At 45.6% G+C, this 18,355-nt stretch overlaps 2 protein-coding genes across 2 annotated transcripts; both read right to left on the reverse strand.

The window, feature by feature from the left end:
* Positions 1-1,145: 1,145 nt before the first annotated feature.
* On the reverse strand, positions 1,146-7,555 carry LOC144943701 (tubulin alpha chain, testis-specific-like). Its single transcript, XM_078871455.1, has 5 exons — positions 7,401-7,555; positions 3,946-4,168; positions 3,436-3,584; positions 2,140-2,820; positions 1,146-1,608 (listed from the first exon to the last, which is right to left on the reverse strand). The coding sequence occupies exons 1-5, from the start codon at positions 7,401-7,403 to the stop codon at positions 1,312-1,314; spliced, it is 1,353 nt and encodes a 450-aa protein (XP_078727581.1). The 5' UTR covers positions 7,404-7,555; the 3' UTR covers positions 1,146-1,311.
* A 5,499-nt stretch (positions 7,556-13,054) lies between these two features.
* Positions 13,055-17,218, reverse strand: LOC144943702 (tubulin alpha-1A chain-like). The gene is made up of 5 exons (XM_078871456.1): positions 17,102-17,218; positions 15,652-15,874; positions 14,399-14,547; positions 13,606-14,286; positions 13,055-13,504 (listed from the first exon to the last, which is right to left on the reverse strand). Exons 1-5 carry the CDS (start codon positions 17,102-17,104, stop codon positions 13,208-13,210), a joined length of 1,353 nt encoding a protein of 450 aa, XP_078727582.1. The 5' UTR covers positions 17,105-17,218; the 3' UTR covers positions 13,055-13,207.
* Positions 17,219-18,355: the final 1,137 nt, after the last annotated feature.

An 18,355-nucleotide genomic window follows, 5' to 3' on the forward strand; every position in this document is an offset into this window, starting at 1 on the left:
AGTTCAACATGTGTAAAGCAGAATCTCATGTAGCCTTGTACCTCAAGGCTCCAGAAGACGGCAACCAAAAGCTACAATGCAATAGGGTTACCACGTGTTAGTTTTCCCACCACGAACACCCGTATTGAATTGCCGTTGAGGAAAAACTGTAGATCCCTAATCTGTACTAGATCAGTTGCAAATTAGACCATCCTGGTATTTTGAATTTACCTGGTTACAGAATAAACCGAAAGGCTCCATGCCACAGTTGCTTTGACGATACCTCACCACGATGACCAATATTTTGAAGGGGGTGTGCCAAGGGTTGGTTGAAATTACTGTGTAATACCAGGACTTGAAGTCAAACTCGGGACATTTTCCAGTGTAGAAACCACTGCACCCTACTACCCCATACATGCAACGTGTGGAACTTGAAAATGAAGTTAGAAATTAAGTTGGCCAATTTTAACGGAAAGCCAATGTTAAAAATCAGCCTCCGAACCATGAATAAAATGTCTTAAACATGGCAAATGGAGGGGATACCAAGGCAAATTTAAACCACGTAGGTGCATTGTCTTTAAAAGGCAACTGCCCAACACAAGGCATAAGTCGCCACTCTAAAAGAGGCCGTTGCTCTCCCACTAAAGTGCATCGGGCACTCATTTTTACACGCTTTTATTTAACTCAGTGTTGTTCTCATATCCTCAAATATTTTAACTCAATTTTAACCCACTTCCCAATGTGGCAAAGACTGAAAACTTGGTATACTTATGTCATACTAATGACAATACTACATTCCATCGTAAGAAATGTTTGTAGCTTGGGTCCAATTGTCCACGGTAAACCCACGTTGGCTGTAATTGGCCACGGTCCCTTGCGTTGTGGCAAGCTTCGGGGCCACTTCCTGGAGTCGTGGAGTTCTTCCATTACTAATACATTCATAAAAGCGTGTTTAAAAAAAAAAGTTATTACTTGCAGAAAAACTAGTTGTGGAATTTTCACTATGGCAAGGATTCTTTGATCCAGGTAGAACAATGAAGGGCCATCTGAACACCAACCAGGAGTTGAACCCAAAAAATAACTCACACTCCACCATTTCACCCAACAATTTTTCAACTCACTCAAATGTCCAGCAAGTATTTAAAAATTACTCCAGGGAAACAACATTCTGTATCATTGCAGTGGGTTTTATTTTGAAACAAATCTAGGCAACATACAATTTCAATTGCGACACAAAAGCATCAGAAAATAAATTGCACGAAGTAAACGAATAAACAGATGGCGCAATCAAGAGGCATCTGGCAACAACTTTGGGCTTTTCGTTAAGTCTTCTTAATACTCGTCTTCATCCTCCATCTCTCCTTCCAGCGAGTCGATCCCAACTTCCTCGTAATCTTTCTCCAGGGCTGCCATGTCTTCACGGGCCTCGGAGAACTCTCCCTCCTCCATGCCCTCCCCCACGTACCAGTGCACAAAGGCACGCTTGGCGTACATGAGATCGAACTTGTGGTCAAGTCGAGCCCATGCCTCCCCAATTGCAGTGGTGTTGCTCAGCATGCAGACGGCGCGCTGCACCTTGGCCAGGTCACCTCCCGGCACAACGGTTGGTGGCTGGTAGTTGATGCCAACCTGCAGAGGAAAAAAAAAAAAAAGAGATGGGACTCAATACAAAATGTTGCATGATCATCTCCATTTAAGATACTAAAATGCAATTAAATGTACTTGTTACACAATGTCAATTGCAAACTGTAATGCTCAATAACCAAAAGGAAAATGTCAAGACTTCTCAGGATGTTTTTCATATTTCTAAAGAGAAAACCCAAAACAGTTTTAGATTGTGCTCACAAAATTAGTCTGGAAGTAGATTGGTTTCTTTATTAAGATTGGGTCAAAATAGTTAAATTGCTTCCAAGTTTAGTGCTTCAAATATTTACATTTTACATTAGTAAATGACCAGTCAGACATTGAAGTGACATCTGCAAAAACAACTTGTATATATTAATTATATGCGAGATAATGGTTGCTTACGTAATTTTAAAGGCTAGAATTTGTAATGTCACTATATTCTCATTACCAGCAATATGATTGCAACATGCAAAACAAAATTCCATGATTAACAAGATGCATTTCTGCAAAATGCCACAGGCCTGTTTCACATACCTTGAAGCCAGTGGGACACCAGTCAACAAACTGAATGGAACGCTTCATTTTGATGGCTGCGATGGCAGCATTGACGTCCTTGGGCACCACGTCTCCTCGGTACAGCATGCAGCACGCCATGTATTTGCCGTGGCGGGGGTCGCACTTCACCATCTGGTTTGCCGGCTCAAAGCAGGCATTGGTGATCTCAGACACCGACAGCTGCTCATGGTATGCTTTTTCTGCCGAAATAATGGGTGCATACGTGACCAGCGGGAAGTGGATGCGCGGGTAGGGCACCAAGTTGGTCTGGAACTCGGTGAGGTCGACGTTGAGGGCACCGTCGAAGCGCAGCGAGGCCGTGATGGACGACACGATCTGGCCGATGAGGCGGTTGAGGTTGGTGTAGGTGGGGCGCTCGATGTCCAGGTTGCGGCGGCAGATGTCGTAGATGGCCTCGTTGTCGACCATGAAGGCGCAGTCAGAGTGCTCCAGGGTGGTGTGGGTGGTGAGCACCGAGTTGTAGGGTTCCACCACGGCAGTGGAGACCTGGGGCGCTGGGTAGATGGCGAACTCCAGCTTCGACTTCTTTCCGTAGTCAACGGACAGGCGCTCCATGAGGAGGGCGGCAAAGCCAGAGCCCGTGCCTCCACCGAAGCTGTGGAAGATGAGGAAGCCCTGCAAGCCTGTGCACTGATCCGCCTGGAGATAAAGAACAATAGGTCAACATGCAATCATGGCCAAACAAAAGTCAATTACGGCACAACACTTCGGCAACACTTTATACCTTCTGTCAGCTCCCGCGGATGCTGCACAGCAGACACGCGACCTCCAACATCTGCCCTAACAGTATCCAACCATCTGGTCTTAGGTCTTCCCCTTGATCGCCGGACTCGTGGAGACCACTCCAATGCCTTTATGGGTAACCGGCCCACCTCCATCCTGCACACGTCCCACCCAGCGCAACTTTTGGCCTAATCCTGTCTACTGTATACTTACCTATCATGTTCTCTTCCACCAGGTTTCCACATTGCTTATCCCATCTTGCCACGAGATTCCTAGCATCCGTCTCGGGACACCTGTGCTCAAATGCCAAGAAGTTCTTTTCAAACTGCTTAGTTAAAAAAATCAGCTCTCTGAACGATACAGCAACATAGAACCACTCCTGCCTCCAAAATGCCCTTTTATTTTCCCCCCCCACACAAGACTTGCATCGCTTCTCTTCCTGGAGATTGACAGTGATATTAAACCAGAGAAAACAGGTATACATGTTTAGGTAGGATAACAATGCGGAGATTTTTGTGGGCGTTGACATACCAACTTGCGGATACGGTCCAGCACCAGGTCGACAATCTCTTTGCCGATGGTGTAGTGACCACGAGCGTAGTTGTTCGCAGCATCCTCTTTGCCGGTGATCATCTGCTCCGGGTGGTACAGCTGCCGGTACGTGCCGGTGCGAATTTCATCTGTTAAATGCCAAATTAAGCACTGTTAGAAATGCTGGATTTATTAAAATCGCACAGATAGTGGTGTAGTAGCACAAGACCGAAATTCAGCATTAGATGTGGGTTAATGCAGTCTATGAAAGACACTTGAGTGTCACATCCATGTCAGATTTTCCACCATTGCAGAAATGTAATCAATGTACGAGACAAAAAAAAAATGTGTGTGCCCTTATTTCGGGAAATCACAATACAATATTACAAGAACAAATTTTTATTTTGCCAAGTCAATATAGTTTGTTAAACCGGACTGTGCATTTAATTCCTTTCCCACAAATGTTGTGCTTGCTGGAAAATCGTAGTGTGCTGAAGAAGCAGTCCTTACCAACCACGGTTGGCTCCAGGTCGACAAATATCGCGCGGGGCACGTACTTGCTGGCGCTGGTCTCACTGAAGAACGTGCTGAAGGAGCTGGCGCTACCGCCGATGTTGTCATGGCACGGCATCTGCCCGTCAGGCTGGATGCCGTGCTCCAGGCAGTAGAGCTCCCAGCAGGCGTTGCCCATCTGGACACCGGCCTGGCCCACGTGGATGGAGATGCACTCACGCTGCGCAGAGGTGGGGGGGTAAGGAATAAGAAGATGAAAGACGGAAATTAAAGCGCTGGCTCACCAGGTGCATTTCTCAGTGGCCTTTGTTTTAGTGAGGCTCTGAATTAATAATGAACCTCTTTTTTCATAACATCAATAATCTTTCAGATGAGTGAATGCGCATATTGGTTAAAAACGTGTGAAACCATCAATTTAAAACATAATTAGTTACTCTTAGAATGAACTTGACGGTTTATTAAAATCTAAGCTCAAGATGCTAGTATTTAGCGCATTCCTATATTTCAGACTTCCAATATTTTCATGACCATGGCGGGGGGGGGGGGCTCTAGTTACTTGGGGCGAATAAGCCTTTGCTTTGCCAATAGCTAGGGGTCTCCAGCTGCTGTCTCGACACTCCATCCGTCGAGTCCTACTTAACGCAGGCAGCACTGTCCCTTGGGGCCTCCGGATAGCTCTGCCCTAGCCTCACTCCAGCCTCTCATGGGTACTCCCCTAGCCACCTGCTAATTTTTGCCCGAGCAGACAAAGCTCAATTGCTTTTGCACGTTAAAAGATCGGAAAGGCAGGTTTATTAGGCATGAAGAGGGCCGCTACATTTTACACGCACTGTGGGGTCACCGATTTGCAGCTAAATACTAAAATAAGAGCCTGTAAATGAAAATGTAATTTCAAGTCAAGAACCGTACTAATGACATCACAACTGCAAACATTATGTAACATAAAAATGAGTTCCCGATAAAAATGTTTAAATTGATGTCTAAAATAGTCTACGTAAAAATGTCATGGATACATTGTATATATCTTTCTAAAATTATCCCCCAATTTACCCAGACCGACACTGTTGCACACCATTTCATTTGACGTAATCTTTGTTGGTTTAAGTACTGCGTCACTTGCAAATGTGGCGTCCCTAGTGGTGTTGGCTGGTAAGTCTCGCTGTGGCGGGGAAGGGGCGATTAATTATGAGCAGTGACGTGCGCACTGCGACAGGGCTACATTGTGAAAGCGTTTTCGAGTTGCGACGGACGAAAGCACTCACGGAAAGATCGAGAACCGTTGGGCAAGTTTTTTTTATTCTTCAAGCACTGCGCGATAGCTGCACCTACTGGTTACGACTCGCATGTGTAATGCATCAAGCGAAAATTTTATATGGTAGCTACAACAGGGGCATATTAATAATGTCCACAAATCTTGCCGCATATTTCAAAAACTGCAGCAATGTTTTTCAAGAAATTAACCAGTGCCACAGCCAGCACTTTTTTTTTAAACAATATTCATTTGAATGCATAAGATTAGTGATAGTGGAGGGGCGGTTAGCGATGTTTTTATTAGACCCGGCCATAGGAACGTGGGAATGCCACACACACAACGGCCTCAAATGGCGGCTCAAATGCCCCCGAAGCCCAAGAACCCCACGACACGTGCAGATCACGTGGGGACGGACCCGGAAACGTTTCACTCCCCCCGGCCGCGTGATCGTTTCAAGGGCGTGGGCCAATCACGTGACGGGAGTGCCGGCCAATGAGAGCACGCCGCAGAGCCCCGCCCCCCACACCGCGTGCGCATGGCGGCAGTGTGGCGACGTTGGAATTGAGCGCGGATCGATTCGGGGCGATTCACACTTACCAACGGAATCGACCTGCGATTTTTTTTTTACAAACGTTGCAGTTGGGGCGGGGGTCCAAGTCGATTCAAGACTATTCGCGAGCGAAGCCCACAGGAATCGAACACGAAAATCGACTTTTAGATGGTTTTGTATGAACGTTGGAGATATGGCGCAGCAGTCGCAATGCGCTACCAAGACCCCCACCCACCCGATTATTTCAAGTCACGAGGCTAACATCATCAGTGGGGGAGCGATACACGAACACCAACACCCTGAAGCGATTCTTGCGCGGTGCATTCCACAGAGCAGCGCCCGCACTTTTTTTTTTACCGCCACGCAACTCGTGAACCAGAGTGGGGAAGTATGGACAAACCGACGCCGCCATGTCACGCGACCACAACGCGAACGGCTTTTTGACACCAATTTCAAAATTATATTTATCAATGGATGTTTGAAAGTCGTACAAAGCGGTCCAGTATATTATATTCTAGATGTGAAGCTTCCCCGTGGTTAAACATTTTATTTTCATTTATTGTTAGCATTATTTTATTATTTTACCTACGTGACTTTACCGAAATAACTTAAGATTACAGTATATTACAACCGGCTTCAAGGGGAAGAAAAAAAATCGATTACCGCATCGATTCTTTTTTTTAAGCGAACGCCGGCCGCAGTTAACAAAATGTTTGCCGCAGAAAGCTTTGCGACGTTTACATTTTGACGGCAACGAAAAATAACCTGAAAGCACAACTATTCATCGTTACAAATAAAGTGTGTAAAGCATGAGATGATAAAACTCCATTGTCAAAACGTTAAGTCGTCTTTTTTCATTTTGGCGCCGAATTTTTTTTCCCCCCCACCCGTTATACCTTTTACGAGCCGATTTAAAACTTATTTCAAGCAGATACGTTTTTTTTCAAGGGAGGATCTTACGAACACGCAGTATATATAAATATCTCGAACTAAAAACGTAAAGCCATGTATGGGCTAAAAATCGACAGCTAAATAACAAAAATTACGTTCGAAAAAACATGGGCGCGGCCAACGGCGCTGACGGACATCGCCGCTTTCCCTCCCAAAAGGACAAAAGACGAAACGTAATTCTTTATTTACCGGTTCCTTTCGTCGCACTCTATGCTATCATTGTTAGTTTCAAATTTTTTAACTAAGAATCTTTATTAAATCGGGGAGGCGGCAGCATTGGCAGTTGTATGGGCGGAGAGAAAAAAATGGCAACTCAGAAAAAAAATCGGCATTTCCGCGGTTACAAAAGGCAAAATCGTTTTGTTACAATTCCACGACGGTTTGTTATTCGTAGTTTTGAATTAACTATGAACTTTACGACGGAATCGTCGCGGGTAGCTACAATTTTACACATCGTCGAGCACAAAAACACGACCTTAATACGTAATTTACGACCGATATTCATCAAAATGAATCTGGTTCAAATTTCTTTCGCGAAAACTCGACACCCAAAAACGTTAGGATGTTAAATTAACATTTTAAAAAATTTGTCTTTAAAAAAAAACTCAACTGAAATTTGTTTTCTCTAGGTAATACATTAACACGACAGCGGGTTGGCGGTAAAAAAAATAAAATAGGCTGCGTCACACAACAACTCACCATTTTCGTTGACTTGTTGGGTGGGGATGAGCTTCCAGAAAGAAGCCTTGAGCCTCTGAATGCAAACTACTACTGCTGCTGCTGAACGTCGACTGCCCTGAGACGCGTTACGGGTCTCTCAAACAGTGAGGCTGTGTCGCACTCTGGAATGAACGCCTCTATTTATACCCCCGCCCGAGATCCATCCTCCTCCCCCCTCCCAGCTAAGACACTGCCCCCTTTCACTCAACAGGATGCGGCATTTTTGCGGGCACATGCCTCCCTCCTCCCCCCAACTCTGTTACAAACACGCTCACACATGCCACCCCACCACCAACCAATTCCAAGCCCGTCCCTCAATTCAACAGCAACCATCATCATCTAACACATGCCACCCCACCACCAACCAATGCCAGGCCCGACCCTCAATTCAACAGCAACCATCATCATCTCACACATGCCACCCCACCACCAACCAATTCCAAGCCCGTCCCTCAATCCAACAGCAACCATCATCATCTCACGCATGCCACCCCACCACCACCCAATGCCAAGGCCCGACCCTTAATTCAACAGCAACCATCATCAGCTCACACATGCCACCCCACCACCAACCAATGCCAGGCCCGACCCTCAATTCAACAGCAACCATCATCATGTATAAAGATGTATAGAGGTGTCAGTTTTGTACCAGTTGAAAGGGTAAAAACCTATTACTACAACCATCATCATTTCACACATGCCACCCCACCACCAACCAATGCCAGGCCCGACCCTCAATTCAACAGCAACCATCGTGGCTCAGATGCCATCCCCATTGGCTGGCGTGCACCCATGAGCCCCGTTGTAACACACGCACGTACACACGCACGCGGTGCCCAGCCCCCAACCTTCCAGAAAACCACCACCAGGGCACGTCGCTCTCATTCAACGGGGACCAACAGCAATCACCAGCAGCAGCATCATCGTTGGTTTGTACACCCCCATTGGCTGCAGTGGCCGAGCCACTATCACGCCCCGTGGCAGCAGCAGCAGCACGAAAAACCCTCCCCCTGTCTGCATTTTTGGTATCATGCGGCACTGCAACACGGCAAATCCAACAGGCTCACGGAACGCAGTTGGTACTGCAAGTTACGCCCAACTATTCACCACCAACGCCCCATCTCCTGCGATCTGATGTTTTTTGCAGCTATTTAATAATATATTTGTTTAGAATTGTGCTCAAGTCAAGGAATAGAGGGCATCCGGGAAGACGTTTACGATGTCTGTAGGAACAGCCGCATGGATCGGAGAACGTGCAAAGGTTAAATTCGATTGTTGGGGAGGATACTTCGCTCGAAGGGATCATGGCCAGCGGTCATGAATAGTGACAGTGAGAGTACATCCTCAGAGGAGATGGATCAGTGAATATATATCGTGTGCAGGTGCTAAGTGGAATATTACATATCACAGTATCATGAGATGTGCCAGTGGCTTGATGATGTGGTGAATTTCGACAATACCCGAAATTACGATTAATAATGTTTTTTTAATATATATTGTGAATATATCGGCCTCTGGTTGCATTGAGTAGGACGTGTGGAGGATGGTCAGCAGGTTCAATAAAGGCATAGGAATGGTCCCTCAAAGTGGAAAGTAATGTGAGTTTCAGCGAGGTTGCAATAAACAAAATACACTTTGTAACACACAGTAGGAGAGAGCTGATTGTCAGCAGTTTAAAAAGTAGTTGTTGGCATTCGAGCACAATATCTGTGGCAGATGCTAGGCATTTGGTGGAAAGCAGGAAAGGGAAAAGCAATGCGAAGGAGAACATGTGAATTAATTGGCAATTAGTTGAACCATAGAATATGAATTCCTGCAGTTACGAAAGTTTTAAGTCAAAATGTAATTGACCTCTAAACATGTTTTCCTTTACATATTCATTAATGTTTTTAATTAACCGTAATTTATAACAAATAAAGTTTTAGGAAATTTAATGAATATCTGGGCCACCCTGTACTGTAGACAATTCGGAAAAACTGGTTACGCTGGATGTTTTGAGGATGGAGGATGCATGTATACTGTATGTTGAACTTCTTTCGCACCATACGTAGTCAACCGTGGTTACCGAGACCAATGCATTAGGTTCGCCCCTTGTTCGCCATAAGTCTGGCGACCAAGAGGAAGGAAGACCTTGAGAGCAGATGGCGGGATATACTGTTAGGGCAGATCTATGGCTGCTGTGCAGCATCCGCGGGATCTGACGGATGTGTAGACAATGTTTGTGAGGTGTGGTGGCATCAATGGCTTTGGCCATGATGATATCTGCTTGATCGAGTGTCCGAGAGATCACATGAAGCTAATACTGTGCTGCGTACCTTATTCTCCGGATTGTAAGACGCACCCTTCCCTGTATTTGACATCAAAAATTGGTGGTGCGTAGCACTGTATATTCATTCCCGCAAGGTCCATAATATAGAATTGTTTTGGGTTAGATCGCGCAAATATAAATGTGTCGTTAAATCCGCCACCACCCGACACACCCAATTAGATGGTTTGTCACGTAAACAGAACATGCCAATTCGTTATTAGTTCAACACACCGGTGTGTTGGAGAGAAAATGCACAACATTTACAATTTGAGTACGACGATTCACCAGTAATTACAATCGGAATTATCAGGCGACAGCCAGATTTGTGGAGAAATCCTCCTGTTTCGTTCTTAAATAGAGGGATAGATGTGATGTCATCACTTGTGAGCCTATGTGTTAAACATTCCGGTAAGGGTTGGGGGTTGTGACAAGGTTTGTTTAACTTTATTGTTGTAACGGTCTGACCTGTTTCGACTGAACATCTGTGAAAAATAGTTTTATAGCTCATCCTTCGGTATAAATAAATATTGACACCGGGAACAAGTCTGTGGTGCGTCTTCCCTGAACGTGAAATAATCCGGATTATACAATACTGTACAGATAAACATCGATCCTCACACGAGTTTCAGTACGGAGTTAGAATGATGGCTTTAATCTAAGTTGTATTGTGGTTGTTTGTTGTTTGACTTGCATCCCACTGGGATTTTTGCCCAGAGAGTTGGTGTAATGGTGCTTTTTTCTGGAAGATTTTTTGCTGTTTTTCCTGAATTTTTCTGTTTGCGCATAGTCACTTTAAGATGTTTTCTTGTTCATGTTTTTGTTTGTTGCGATTGCACCCGATCCAATAGCCGAATGGCTCACAGGGCTATACAAAATAAATTAAACTGAAATGAAAACTGAAACGCATGTGTCATGAGTTTAAGGATCGGTGTGCGTTATTACACACTGCTGTTGTTACGAAATTTTGCAAACCGCCAATCCTCACGGCCCCACTGATGACCAATACCGACCGATCCGATCAGATATGAAAGATACGAATCCTTAAGCCGTTACACGCCGCACGAGCCGCATGATTGCGTAACGCAGGGGCGGGCGCAGATTCAAGTGAAAACAATGTGCTATGGCTGCGTATCTTTTATATTTTCCACAAGGACGCTGGTGATTGTTGTAGAATTATACAATTTTGCGTCGAACTAGGACCAACCATGTGGCTGTAAGATCATAAGTTGATCAGGATTGACTCTTGAAAGCCTTACTCTGCTGATGAAACCGGTCCAGAGTTTTTATTATTCTTTTTGAACCAATTCTGCTGCAACCACAGAAGGCTGTGCGGCTGATGGGTTGTTAGATATAAAACAAAAATTACAGTGTATTTTTGTGGAGACGGATGTGCAACATTGCTTATTTTGCAGCGAAGGGACATTGGCCGAAACGTCGCCTGTTATATTCTTTCATTTCACGCAGTGTTATTTGTTTCGTGCTTGAGCACCACTGCCAACACATCACCAAATGTCACATTAAAACCGGTTTCCCGTGGAGGGCTTCATTATGAAAATGGTAACACGGATTACTTTTCATTTTAAAGTGCTCTGGTAAAATGTGTAAAGGTATACCACAAGGGCATGCATAAGCAGAACCGGACAGAAGCAAATACTTTAGTCCATTAGCCTTTAGCTTCCAGACTAATATTATCAGCATTTTTAAAGCAAACGCCAGATCTGTTTCAGTATTGTGGGCCTCATGATGATGGTTATACAGTACAGTATATCCACGTGGGTTTTAAGGACTGGGTGTTGCGACAAACTGGTTCATGTACAGCACATGCTTCTTGTGCATATAATATATTTATAGAAGCCGATTGCTAATGAGCCTCTGCTCAACAGCTGATTGCATATTGAAGCAGTGTGGGTCTATTTCTGCAGAGTATTAAAAGCTTAAAATTCCATGAAATGAAGATATAGTCATCTATATAAATTGTTAGCTCAATTGCCAGTTTTATCGGCATGTATACAAATTTGTTTGCAATTATCAATACGAAAAACCCCAATAAACCCATCCTTTAAAAATGAAATTTCCATTTCGTAATTACAGCATCACGGGTTTATGCACGATATGAAAATAATTGATATTAAGGACATGAATCGTCACATTCCCACCTAATTCCAAATCCCAGAAAGATAGCCCTTTCTCCAAATACAAACATATGCAATTGTTGCATTCTAGGACTTGGAAGACCTTGGGCAAGCATGGTTAAATTTCATAACAGCGAGTCCAACCTCCCAAAAATGCTGTGGTTTCCAGGCTGCCTTATGGGTTAGCAACAATGATTCCCGTTACTGTAATTGAAACCACTGACAGCTGTCCAGATAGCTACGAGTCATTCCAGTTACACTGGCCAACTGTATTTCACAAACCTGTCATACAACCCCAAAAAGCTTGCCCATCTTCTGTCAACTTGGACTTTGGTGCCACTTGAAAAACCCATTTGAATCTATATATATAAAAAAGGGAAATTTGTGATTGTCTGTTCAAAATGTTTAGCGTACTTCCCGACATGCAACAAACTTGAAATTTGCCATGTGGGTACTTTCCAGACTGTGCACCATGCAAAAATAAAAAATACTTTGCTATTTTGGGGGGGGGGGGCGCAATAATGCATATTTTTGCACGAACGGAAAGTGAGCTGTGACGTCACGTCATGCCACCCGCGCATGCGCAGTGCTTGGCGCGCTGCGCTACAAACCCAGCCACCCGAGATCGATTCCCGCTCACGGCCACCACCGGTGACTTATTTGAACCGGTCCCGGGCCTCCCCTAGGTCGACTCGGCCTCAAACGAGTAACTGGTGTGGTGTGAACATCGCCACTGGGGAGACAAAGGTGGCCGGGGCATCGTGAATCCAAGATCCGGGCGAAGCCGGGTAGTAAACCTCGTCTTTCATAATTTAAACTTGAAAAGCAGCACTCACTCAAGACGGAGACTCAATGTGTGGCACCAGGTTGCAAAAGCAGCCACGCAGGTCAGCTGGCACCAATTATCCAACTTCTAGTCCACTACTTGGGCATCCGCAAATTGTGGTAGGAAACCAGAACTCACCATTCCATACATAACATGAGGTGGTCTCCACCACCCATTACTCCCTGTATATGTTTACATTACAGCATTCAGACATCGACTATTTGCGTCAATGTCTCTTTTCAGATTTTAAGTTTTCAAACGGGTTTACCACTTGCACCACCTGCTGTCAGAAAAATGAATAGCATCCATCCAAAAAGGTGTCGTGTAAAAAAAGCATGCTCCCGAAATAACCAGCAATGAAACAACACAATGCTCAATAACATTTTATTTCAACGAACCAAACGTTTGAAGTGCACATAGAAAGCACAAGAGGTCAAAATTTGCATAGAAGTAATGAAAAAAAGAACAATCAGCAGACATTTTGGTAAGAGCAACAGAAAAGCAGCCTCCAACCCCGCCCTCAGTACTCCTCTCCTTCCTCTCCTTCTCCCTCGACTGAGTCGACGCCAACCTCTTCATAATCTTTCTCCAGGGCAGCCATATCTTCACGAGCCTCGGAGAACTCGCCCTCCTCCATGCCCTCCCCGACGTACCAGTGCACAAAGGCACGCTTGGCGTACATGAGGTCAAACTTGTGGTCAAGACGTGCCCACGCCTCCGCAATAGCGGTGGTGTTGCTCAGCATGCAGACGGCACGCTGCACCTTGGCCAGGTCACCTCCTGGTACAACCGTTGGTGGTTGATAGTTGATGCCAACCTGCAAATTAAGGGGAAAATTAAAAATAATACATCACTGAAACAGATATGTTTAAGTACAATGGCATTCAAGTACTTGAAAAGTGTGTTTAGAGGCCATACCTTAAAACCAGTAGGACACCAGTCCACAAACTGGATAGTGCGCTTCGTCTTGATTGTCGCAATAGCAGCATTGACGTCCTTGGGCACCACGTCTCCTCGGTACAGCAAACAGCACGCCATGTATTTGCCGTGGCGAGGGTCGCACTTCACCATCTGGTTGGCCGGCTCGAAGCAGGCATTGGTGATCTCAGACACCGACAGCTGCTCATGGTATGCTTTCTCGGCAGAGATGACCGGGGCGTAGGTGACCAGCGGGAAGTGGATGCGCGGGTAGGGCACCAAGTTGGTCTGGAACTCGGTGAGGTCGACGTTGAGGGCGCCGTCAAAGCGCAGCGAGGCCGTGATGGACGACACGATCTGGCCGATGAGGCGGTTGAGGTTGGTGTAGGTGGGGCGCTCGATGTCCAGGTTGCGGCGGCAGATGTCGTAGATGGCCTCGTTGTCGACCATGAAGGCGCAGTCAGAGTGCTCCAGGGTGGTGTGGGTGGTGAGCACCGAGTTGTAGGGCTCCACCACGGCCGTGGAGACCTGGGGCGCTGGGTAGATGGCGAACTCCAGCTTGGACTTCTTTCCGTAGTCAACGGACAGGCGCTCCATGAGGAGTGAAGTGAAACCAGAGCCTGTGCCGCCACCAAAGCTGTGGAACACGAGGAAGCCCTGCAGGCCTGTGCACTGGTCCGCCTGAAAACGAGGGAGGGGGAACATCATGTTAGTTGTAAGCCAGACTTACAACATGAAACATCGACAAACTACATCACAAGGAGTGTTAAAAAATTGGGAAAACCATACATACCAGCTTGCGAATGCGGTCCAGCACCAGGTCAACGATCTCCTTGCCGATGGTGTAGTGGCCGCGAGCATAGTTGTTGGCGGCATCCTCCTTGCCCGTGATGAGCTGCTCTGGGTGGAACAGCTGCCGGTACGTGCCAGTGCGCACCTCATCTGTAAAACAAAATCCAAAACATCAATACACCTAACCTTTCCCAATAAAACTACGATTCTCAGCAGTGGCCCCAGGGAAGATCTAAACTCCATAAAGATATTGCTCAAAAGCAGTTTAGCCCCACCCTCAAGACCTCTTCACTTGTTATGTTCAGTCACGGATACGATGAGTCAAACGGGTGTGTCAAAACCACACTTGCGTCACGATGAGCTCATTGCTGCCCACGTGATCAACCAAGGGCCATTTTTTTCTGAGAAAGTGTGCTCAACGTTAACCTTGTCATGCGCCATGTCCATCGCAGTGAACTGATGCGAAATATAAAGTCTTTAACATAGATAAGTGTTTCATGATGGGACCTCCTTTGCCAGTACTAAAATCTGAGAATAGGTTTTCCCCTTTTTTCTGGCAACAAAACAGGTGTTAAGATGTTTAAACACAAAACTGAAACCTTTTACAAGTACTCATGTCTGCATTAACCACGATACTTGTGGTAAGAATGCAAATAAAAAAAACTCAGATAATATATGCATCGTCTTCGAAACCGATTGGTCCACACCAGAAGGCGTTTTGTCAATTAATCATCAAACGGTGTTAGACCAAAGGACGCCTCTGGTCTAACATCGTTTGAGACCAAGCTCAAAAAAAAGCTTTCTCTGGTGTGGACCAATCAGTTTCAAACACAATGCATATATTATCAGTTATTTTTTTTGTTTGCATTCTGACCACAAGTATTGTGGTTCATGTAGACGATTCCTGTAAAAGGTTTCATTTTGGTGTTTTAAAATCTTAACACCTGTTTTGTTGCCAGAAAAAGGGGAAGACCTCTTCTCTTAGATAAGAGTTTATTTAAGTATACATCCTTTTTTATTATAAACCACCCCCCCCCCCCAAAAAAAAGAGATGTTTAATTAATTCACGCACGAGGGTTAAATGCACCACGTACAATGTAACATGCAAAGCCAATATTAATTACACATTCAAGGTAGGGGAAAACCATGTTTAAACAACATTTGCGCAGTGCAGCATTTGGGGGCCCTCCCCACGGACTAACCCCGCCCTATTCCACAAGGAGACTAGAACCCAGCCCCCCTTTCCACACCCACCCACTACGGTCGGCTCCAGGTCCACAAAGACGGCGCGGGGCACGTGTTTGCCTGCGCCCGTCTCGCTGAAGAAGGTATTGAACGAGTCGTCGCCGCCGCCGATGGTCTTGTCACTCGGCATCTGCCCATCGGGCTGGATGCCGTGCTCTAGGCAGTAGAGCTCCCAGCAGGCGTTGCCCATCTGGACACCGGCCTGGCCCACGTGGATGGAGATGCACTCACGCTGCGCAGAAGGGCAAGGGGGGGGTGAAAGAGACAAATGTCTGGGTTAGTTTACCCACGGACTATTGATATTCAGATTTAGTTGTTTACCTGTCACACGTTTCTGAACGAGCGAACTTGCCAGCCTGCCTGCTCCGTGAATGATGATGGGGGGGGGGGGGTGACACTTGAACCACACTGTCATCACACTGATTAACTGCGAGGCTTGATTAAGGCTGGGAGAAGCGCAAACTAAAATCACACTTTACAACAGAGGCCATCACAATTGGTTGGAAAACCACATGTTTCTGTAATGTGGCATGAGTGCTTATACTCTTAGGTTTTTTTCGGTAAAGTCACGTAGGTAATAAAGAAAAATATTGTCTATTAATTTTATTTTAAACATTATTTTTAATAATAATTTATAGAAATAATATTAATATTATTTTTTATAAAAGTTATAGAAATAATATTATTTCTATAATTTGTCTATTCTTTTTTTCCTACGTGACTTGACCGAAAAAACCTAAGAGTACGAATCCTTGCAGTCACGAAAGCTTCAAATCTAGAATGAGCGCACTTGGGTATTCGCAAACAAAATCCATGCAAAAAAACATTTTAATTTGTTCCAGTACTGTACTGTTGCCAGCCGTAGCGAGTCAAAGGTTGGGGGAGGGTGGCACCCACGCCATGAAATCGGCTTTGTCATGGATTTAGCAAAGATTAAAGCCAATAATTGACAACTTCGCATCCATTTCGCGTGGTGCTGCGGATGGCTAAGATGGCGCCCTCTAATTGCTGGGCGCGCCGAGCCCCCCCCCCCGACCACTTTTACAATCTTTTTTTTGTTTAATGTCGAAAATTCCGAAGTTTCACCGAGTACAACGACGCAACTTGGCACAACCGCATTCCGACGATAGTTTACGCGACGGGATAATTTAGTTTAACGAGTTCACGGCGTCTTTCTAATGCAGATTTTTTTCGCGGGAAAACTCAAGGAACGCGTATTTTTTAATTGAATCGCCGCTTTAATTAAAAAAAAGTACCGCACGTACCTCCCATTTACACTTAAAGTCATTTTTTAAAAGTCAACCTTTACCTTTTAGTAACACTTAATTAAGAATGCCATTGGTGTGTTCATGCGTTTTCTTTCTTTACACCATTCCAACCGTCGCTTTCAATATAATTTTCCCAAAAAACCACGTACGCACATACAGGCACTGTATCTAAACCGCGTAAGTGCACTTACCATTTTGATTGAGTTTGTTTTTTGGTTAAGCTAAAGCAGACGGCGGAAAAAGGAATGGGGAAAAGTAACAAGTCTTGCTACGTTGACTCCGACGCGCTACGGGTCTCGCCAACACAGCATCTGACGTGGCCTGCGCGGCGCGCCGCTTATATATGATGCCGGTGACGTCATGCGCAGCGGCTTGAGCACGAGCCGCGCTGCCATTGGTCGACCTTGTCCCCCGCGCCCCTCACCCCCACGTGACATCGTAAGCCGACGCTGGTTGGCCGCATCGAATTTGAAACTGGGTTTAACGAATTCTGCGCGGAGCCGTTAACTGGCCCCGCCCCTCCACCAGCCCCACCCTGCCACCCCCCCCACCCCACCTACCACTCCCCCCACCCCACCTACCCATCCCCCGCCGCCCCCCCCACCCCACCTAAACCAACCCACCCCCGCCGCCCCCCCCAAGGAAACTAAACGAAGTTGGGCAGTGCGCCCGGCGCGCCCACCACTCTGATGAATCAATTATTGATCCGATGAAACGAGACCAATACCCCCCCCCACCATCCCTCCTCAACATATTCGTCAGCAATCCTTGCACCAAACAGGAAACAAATATATAATGTGTCAGGTTTTCCTGGACATTCAGAATCAGAATGTTTATTTATACCGGAGGAATCCGAAAAGCTGTCAAGCTCTTTTTCACAGATGTCCATTTGGGGCGGGTAAGAACGTGACAGCAGAGAGATGCCAGGGAGACGAGAGAGAATAATAAAAGTGAAGAAGAATAATAATAGTTAGACACTTGCACCATACACTCAGGCCCAGGGTGGCGGTTAGCATAATTACCATCAGCCATGATCAATCCACTGCTGGATGGAGGCCTCCCGCAAGCTGTCGAGACACTATGGCGATCCTGCGATGCGACGACAAATATACTTTACTTGGATACTGCAGAGGCTGCACTAACAGTCTCCAACTACACGTAATTGCATTTAGCAACTCAATCTTGCTGATCTATTTCTGCTTTGGCATGTTATCTTTTTCATCTTAGGGCAGTGTTATTGACAATGTGTTAAGTTTTGTCAATTTCGTATGGAGGCTTTCACGACCAATTCGATTTCAGAATTGGTTTGGGCAAGATAGTTGTAAGAGGTGGTATAGTGTCAATTAGAGCTATTCTAGAGACGTGAACTCTTGCCAACATCTGATGATGATGCCTTTTTGTTATTTGTGCTTGTGCACCACTTACCAACAAACACCACACTATCA

This window comes from Lampetra fluviatilis, chromosome 32 (assembly GCF_964198595.1).
Source record: "Lampetra fluviatilis chromosome 32, kcLamFluv1.1, whole genome shotgun sequence".
NCBI lineage: Eukaryota > Metazoa > Chordata > Hyperoartia > Petromyzontiformes > Petromyzontidae > Lampetra > Lampetra fluviatilis.

Bases quoted from the DNA above. Each gene is read 5' to 3' on its own strand.
- LOC144943701 (XM_078871455.1), bottom strand. The intron at 2,821-3,435 runs GTATGTCAACGC...CTTTATCTCCAG, and splicing joins TGGACCGTATCCGCAAGTTG to GCGGATCAGTGCACAGGCTT. The intron at 1,609-2,139 runs GTATGTGAAACA...TTTCCTCTGCAG, and splicing joins GGTGTCCCACTGGCTTCAAG to GTTGGCATCAACTACCAGCC.
- LOC144943702 (XM_078871456.1), bottom strand. The intron at 14,548-15,651 runs GTGGGTGTGGAA...TTTGTTTTACAG, and splicing joins CCTGGAGCCGACCGTAGTGG to ATGAGGTGCGCACTGGCACG. The intron at 14,287-14,398 runs GTATGTATGGTT...CCTCGTTTTCAG, and splicing joins TGGACCGCATTCGCAAGCTG to GCGGACCAGTGCACAGGCCT.